Here is a 7,601-nt window from a genome sequence, read left to right on the forward strand (position 1 = left end):
TTAAACCCAGGCTTATTTATCAAGAACCAAATACAATTTTTATGTGTGTGTTTTCACCCAAGCCAAACAGCACTTGCTGCTGGTGCTCCACCTGGTGGTTTGTTGTGTTAAGCAACTTATATGTGAACTTATTGTAGAGGACAATGGCTCTGTTCTACACATTACTGGCTGTGTTATACTGCCTCTGTGAAATGTGCCACACAGCAGAGATAGTCTATAAAGTCTTTCTTAGCTCATTTACTGTCCTGGAAATTCAAGGACATACTGAGAGAAGCACTTCTAAATGAGTTCTAACTCTAATGTTTTCATTAGCTTTAAGTATTGATGTGAAGAATTCCCCCTCTGAGGCTTTATATTGCACGCAAATGGTTGTTTTACTGTTAGGCACTGTTAACTTTAATCTCTATTAAGGGACAAACACTGGTACTTTTTATTAAACATTTCTGAAAGAACTGTCCACTAAACTAGGATGAAAACTGTGGTTAATCAGAGAAAATAACACTTGATAGGAATATGCACAGAAGTGTTGTTGTTTTATTTTAATACATTTCCACACAACTATCAGAATGCATTAATAAATATCAGCAACAACTAGAGATCTTTCTTAAAATTACTTGAATTCCATGTCTAATAGATCATTTCTGTGCCTCTCCACACTGCAGGATGAGCCCTTCAGGTCAGTAGACCCATACTGATTGGAGACATGTTCTAAGGACGACACCTCAGCCACCATGAAAGGGTTAGGAGCCAACCGCAGTCGTCACCTGTCCGACTCGTGTGAACCGACGGGATGCCCCCAGAAGCCTCTCTGTCCTTTGACCTCTGACCCTCACAGCTCCTTTCTGTTAAGCCCCAATATAAACCACTATGGCACCCTGGACCCCCATCTCCACCAGTGTCCTCCTACCAGCCCCACCACCCCTGACTGCCTGCTGCCTTTCAGCCAGATGTCCAACAGCAGCACCTTCCCTCGTCTGCACTTCACCTCCCAGACTGAACAGGTCGACTGCTCCCAGGCCTGTATGGCTGGTGGTGGTGGAGTTGGGCAGGGCAGCAGAGGAGGTACACTACCCAACTCTTTGTCTATGGGCATGGGCTTGGGTCTGGGCCTTAGTGGTGCTCCCATGATTACCAGTGGATCAGCCACCATCTCCTCTGCAGCAGCAGCCAAGATGAATCGGTTACCCTCCAACCTTTTGGATCAGCTAGAGAGGCACCTGCCTCTGCAGCGCGATGGCTTCAGTACGCTGCAGTTTCATAGAGGACGTATGTCAAAGCAACGCAGTGAGAGCCCAGGACGCATTCGCCACCTGATGCACTCTGTGCAGAAGCTATTTGCCAAGTCCCAGTCCCTGGAAAATTCTGCAATCAAAGGCAGCATCAACGGGCGCTCTGCTGGAGGAATGACTGGCACTACAGGTGAGGACGGTGGTAGACCAACCCGCAGGAGCAAGAGTAAAGACAGGGCTAAAACTGAGGGGCCAAAGCAGAGACCTAGGCCCAATGCATTAGGCCTCTGGAGCTCAGATGATGCCCTGGACACTGACACCACCAAAGCTGGCACTATTGCTGTAGGTTACCGCAACCCACTGACCATGATGACTCTTGGCAGAGCGGTGTCAGACAGCCAGGCCAGACATATCCCACAGGGCTACAACACCATTTCTGCACATACTCTCAAGACCTCGAAAAGCAGCAGTGACCTCAAGTTTCTGGCATGCCCGACGACACAGGTAGGATCCAAGGAAGAGGAGGTACGAACCAGGGGAAGCAAGGATGATATACTGGTGAAGAGAGGCTCCTGGTCCACTCTCACCCTCAGCCAGGCCAGGCAAGTGTTGCAGAAGGGCTCTGCTACAGTCAACAGGACCCTTCTTAAATCAAAGTCATGCCACCAAGACCTGGCACAACAGTTCCTTCAGGTAGGAGGGCCAGTGAGTATTCATCTTCATCATCATTCTTTGTAAGTTTGCATGAATATTTTTATAATTTCTCTGAGGTTTGTTGGTTTAATTAATCAGTTTTGAGTACTTTTCCTGCTTTGCCTGATAATTTGATTAGACTGACCCTTATTCTGTTTATCGTATATACTTTATCCTCATTGTTTATAGTCAATCACATTTATAGATTTCCCCAATAAATCACAACGTTCTTCCCAGTCATATTTTCTTTGTACCATTGCTGCTCATGGTCAGAACCATACTGTTAATATAGCAAACAAATTGAGACACAAACTATGAAATAGTTATGTCTAAGGGTGATACACCTGAAATATCTGCATTACATGGTCTCAAACATATGTCTTCATAATCTAGGTCCCACTAGGGGACTGGGCAGGAACTCTGGGTCGTGGCCGGGCCAGAGGAACTGAGATCCCCTGTCGAAGGATGCGCAGTGGCAGCTATGTAAAAGCTATGGGAGACTTAGAAGACAGTGAGGACTCAGAGGGGAGCCCCAAACCTTCCCCCAAATCTGCTGCCCGTCGCCACAGCTACCTGAAGGCCACCCAGCACTCCCTGAGTGAGCAGCAGCCACCTCCACCTCCACGCAAGTGAGTCCCACAGCATAGAGAATCAAATTCATCATATTGGAATAATGACGTTGATTATCATGCTCATTGTTTTTTCATAGTTGTTTTTGTGTTGTTTTTTTTTTTTACTTTACATTCATTAAAATAGAAAAAGGCACTGAAAGGGTAATTATTGTTAAAAATTGTGGGAAGAAATATTTTTCTCTGTCCTCAAAGGTTGTCAGCAGGTGGCAGCATCTTGTCACAAATTATTGTCTGGATGTGCAGCAGCACAACAAGCTTATATTCATGGAGGTAGAGGTGTAGATTAATGAGAGGGGACAGGAAATGACACACAGTATCATCTTTATTTGGTACAAAAGCAGTAGGAGATGAAATTTTGCCATGTGTTTCACCCCTACATCCACACGGACAGGCCTCGTTGCTACGCTCTCATGCGGGAGGATTATCTGTGGTCGCCACTACAGAGTGCATGCTCTATGCAGCATCTGAGGTCAGTGTCATCCTAAGGCAGGCAGTGTGGCCCTCAGCCCTCCTTCACTTGACCCCCCAGCACTACCCACCACCTATTTTTGCCTAACCCTTCTAGTACTTTTCCTCTCTGCCCTGTGTTCCATCTCTTACCTTGCAGGTACCCAAAGTGGTGTGTTAGTACTTTACTCTTACCTGCTTCCTTAAGCCCTGATTTCATAACATGCTAATTTTTCATGCAAATCACTCCACCACACCCTGCTGCTTAGTGCACACACATTTTCACTAACACCGGGTCCCAAAAGGCCGAGCCAGAACAGAGGAAACTTCTCAGAAATTACCGAGATCAATCATAAAGTCAATTTATTAAATCATATTTAGCGTTTCATAAATCAGTTTCCTCTGTGCTGCTTTTTCAAACCCTAGCACATTCACTATTCACACATCTCAATAATGTTTAATTTTAAAACACCCAGGGGAACTTTTAGGAGTGTGATTTAAAGTTTCTCCTGGATATCATCAATTAAACACAACCATCACTTATTCCAGTCTCTGACTTCGAGGGGCTGATTATTACATTCACTTCCACAGCTCCCTGCCGTCTCTGAAAGAGCTGTCGACTAACCGGAGCCTCGATAACTTGGACTGCCTGGTGAGCCCACTGGAGGCCCCGCCACGCTACAGGAACAATGATTTCAGCCAATGTTCCGGTACATTGGGCCGAGGCTCGGGCACTCAGGTATGTCTTAGCTTGTCACATTATTATTATTACTTGGGTGGCAAAGAGCATTTCCTCACGTATCTGTTTAACTCAGGTGTAGATTAGAGTCATGATCAACCAATGTTTTCATGGCAACAATATTTAATTTTAAAAAAGGTCTGCGTATAATAAATAATAAATATAAAAATAATAATACATTATGACATTTTAGATGTCCTAAAACAGCTAATTAGATCATTTTGGATGGACTCCAGTGACCCAAAAAAAAGAGTAAATGTGATCAGTGTAAAAATAACCAAGGAATGAACAAAAATTTTATTTAACATAGCTCGAGTTTGAAGCTACTGTGAGAGAATATTTAAGTGTACATAATGTCTGCTGACACTGCTGAGATGGTATATAAATAAGTCAGCCAGGAACAAGCTGGTGGAATAGAAGAGATGCTTGAATGTGTTTGCAGAATGTCAAAGTGGGACATATGCCTCAGTATAAACCTGAGGGAATCTTGATGTATATCTACATCAGCAGGATTGGACTGGGATGCAGAATCACACACTAGACTAATGCAAACATCCTTTTATAAAGAAGCAAGTCTCTACTCGTACATGGGAGCTTTTACATTAATCAAATAATGACCGAGAGACTCAAGAGGACAGGAAAGACGATCAGAGTAAAGAATTTGTGGATACTAAACAACATTTTGAGTGAGTTGATTTTAAGGGCTTTTTATTCATGATTATGCACCACCCATGACACTTTCGTACTTGCTACTGAAATGCCAAACATAAAAATACTACTGGTTGTTTCTGCTTCTTTTTATGTTGCTTGATCAAACATTTCAGTCGGTGCAGGGTGTCTCAGCTTACTGTATTCCCATCATACAGTGACAACACACATCCTTGCAACAAAGACATACTGAACCAAAGCTATTTTGAGTAACTGATACAATGCTGAGAATATATATTTTTTCACTGTCTCTGTACCGAGAATGAAACAGTCTCTGTTGAATTTTGTATTTCATTTATAACACTGAAAAGCAAAAAGCCATTTCACCATTTGCCCATTAGAGTTTACATTTTAACTCATAGTCAAGACTTTAAAGTGTTCTGCATCTCAAGTACATTTACTCAAGTACCAGTGCATCAAAATTGTGCATAGGTATAGTACCTTAATACCTTGACTATTTCAATGTTATGCTACTTTATACTATTACATCACTCCAGTTTAGAAGGAAATATTGTCATTAATACTCCACTACATTTATCTGGCAGCTATAGTTACCATAACAAGATATACATATATACTGTAATAAGATACCTTGTGAAATAGGATGCACTGTTAAAAATTAAGCCTGTGGTTTCCAACCTTTTTGGACTTGTGACCCCTTACAGCTGGGTGTCTAGCTGGGGCCCCTTGTCACAGTTCAGATGTCTATGAGTTGTTCCCATAAAGAAACATTGTCTCCTCTCAACTTCTCAGATGAATTTGTTTAAGGCCCAGAGAGAAAAAATTATCCAATATGTCACAAAAAAAGATTGGAGGAATACATTTATCTATGAGAACTTTTAACTTTTAATCACCTCACGACAACTAACTTCACCTCGAGCAGCTACAACAGTAAAAACCTGCCTTTACATCGGTGCATCGATACACACAATCTAATAATGTCATATATAATAATACGTCAGTCACAGGGGGAATATTTCTGTGGAATGAATACTTTTACTTTTAAAAACTCTAAATACATTTAGCTGATAATACTATGATAATGAAAATGTGTATTTAAGTATTTTTACATTGTTGTATTGGCACTTTTGCTGCTGAGTACTTTCCCACCACTGGGTATAAAGCAAGTAAATGCATGTTTCAAAGTCTGCCCTCTGCCCCTCAGCGTGTGAGTCTGCACACGTTCTTTCAGGTATGCGGGCAGGGCTTTGGGCACTCAGTACCGTACTGTGAGGGGGAATCGCAGGCGGTGGAAGCTCTGGATCTACCTGCGCCTACGTGCTTCCGGTCGCGCAGCCACAGCTACCTGCGGGCGATCCAGGCAGGCTGCTCCCAGGACGAAGATACGGCCTCCGTGGACTCAGACTCACCACCGCCCACCACTACAGGCTACAGCTACAGCTCCAACACCCGTGAGTACCAGTGAGGACACGGTTGGGCAGAGCTGCTTAAGATAGTCTAGAATAGGTTTTTACAATGTATCAGCTGAAAGGGAGTCAATACTTACCTTTAAATACCATCCACACATCGATTTATTCTGCTTCATAATAGCAAAATGAACAATTCATAGGAAATCGTCCCTTAAAGGAAGTTGGACAATTCAAAGACCTTACTGAAATCCATCAAACATACAAACCATAATTTAAAACATATTTTCTCACATTGTACTCTTACTAACAATTTAACTTTGTATGCTAAGTTTATAGCAAACTAATCTAGATAGTATAGTATACTGTTTCCACTATTGGTACAATTATTTACTCAAAATCTAAAAAGAAATCTCTTGAATACAAAGATGTGTAAAACATGAGATGTAGAAAGTAGTACAAAGAGTTTTGCACAATATTGGTATTCAAATTCTTTTGTCTGAATAAAGACTTTATCAGTGAGCCCTTAGCCAAATATTCAAACAGCAAGAGGGACGCAGGGCTGAGTAACAGCAGCACTCTTCTGAATCGACGAGTAAATGAATGCAAGAGAAAAGCAAACTCCATTGTGCTGCCACCAAATATGTGCATCGTTTTTCAATGAATGTTGTTTATGACAAATGCGTTTTACTTTAATGACACATTTCAGCTCCAGAGAGTCTGATTCAATTTCCAACCATTCATCCTCAAATGATAACCCTCTGATTTTCAAGGCTCAGACTAATGCCTCCTTTGAGCATCTCTATGTTATAAATTACATAAAATGCTATTTTAGTGTTTGTTAAAGAAGAATGATGTGAGCAGTCACACAAAGGCTGCACCATTAAATGAAAATGAATCATATTTTTTTTATTGTTTTGGGTTTGAAAGAAATGTGAGAAACTACCTGATGATCTGCCGCATTAGTTTTGGCCTACAGTCAATACATACAGTGATCACTCAAAGCAGGGAGTAGCTACCTCAAGTTATCTTGAGATATATATGAATTGTTTTGTGTTGAAGATAATTTGGACTTAGTGAATGTACAGTATGAAGTAAATTAAGGAAATGTATATTTTTTCCTGACAGGTGTAATTGTGTCTCTTATCACTGAATAAAATGGCTGGAAGCCGCTAAATATATCTAAAAAAATGTAAAAGGAAAAAAAAGACTATTGCAGGATTAGTTACATGTTGTTAATATAAAATAATGTGAGATCATTTTGATTTTCCTCCACAGTGTTAAGAGTCCAAATATGCCTGAGGTTAAGTTTTTGGTGCACATAACTTCATGACATTTATCATCATAAGCATATGATGTGTATCTATGATGATATATGATATGTATTATTGCTTCATATGTTTAAATGCATTAAAATTAAAAACATATATTAAAAGGCTATAATTAAACTGGACTTATGCTTTACACAATGCACATTTGCTTGTTCCATAATTTATTGCTACTACGTTATTTTGAGCTCAGGCTATATACAGTTGTATGTATACTGGTTCCTTGCAAAGATGTTTAATTAAAATCATTGATAACATGAACTAATAAGAGGACATACTGTACAAAAAGTTCCCTCTTGGATGTCTTCCCTATGTTTGATAAAATATGATAAATTGAACTCTAGGGTGCCCTTCCTGTGGAGAAAATGTGATAAAGTGAACTATAGGGTGCCTTTAAAGTGGAGAAAATGTGATAAAGTGAACTATAGGGTTCCTTTAAAGTGGAGAAAATGTGATAA

At 40.7% G+C, this 7,601-nt stretch overlaps 1 protein-coding gene across 1 annotated transcript in view; it reads left to right on the forward strand.

Annotated features, from left to right (window-relative positions):
* Window positions 1-731: 731 nt before the first annotated feature.
* dlgap4a (discs, large (Drosophila) homolog-associated protein 4a) overlaps window positions 732-7,601 on the forward strand; it is a 22,153-nt gene continuing 15,283 nt past the window's right edge. Inside the window, exons 1-4 of the mRNA XM_035655943.1 lie at window positions 732-1,934; window positions 2,316-2,551; window positions 3,593-3,740; window positions 5,614-5,860. Coding sequence (XP_035511836.1) covers window positions 732-1,934; window positions 2,316-2,551; window positions 3,593-3,740; window positions 5,614-5,860 — 1,834 coding nt within the window. The remainder of the gene's footprint in view (window positions 1,935-2,315; window positions 2,552-3,592; window positions 3,741-5,613; window positions 5,861-7,601) is intronic.

Source organism: Morone saxatilis, unplaced genomic scaffold, assembly GCF_004916995.1.
Source record: "Morone saxatilis isolate NCDOM2014 unplaced genomic scaffold, NCSU_SB_2.0 Contig15, whole genome shotgun sequence".
NCBI classification, from domain to species: Eukaryota; Metazoa; Chordata; class Actinopteri; family Moronidae; genus Morone; species Morone saxatilis.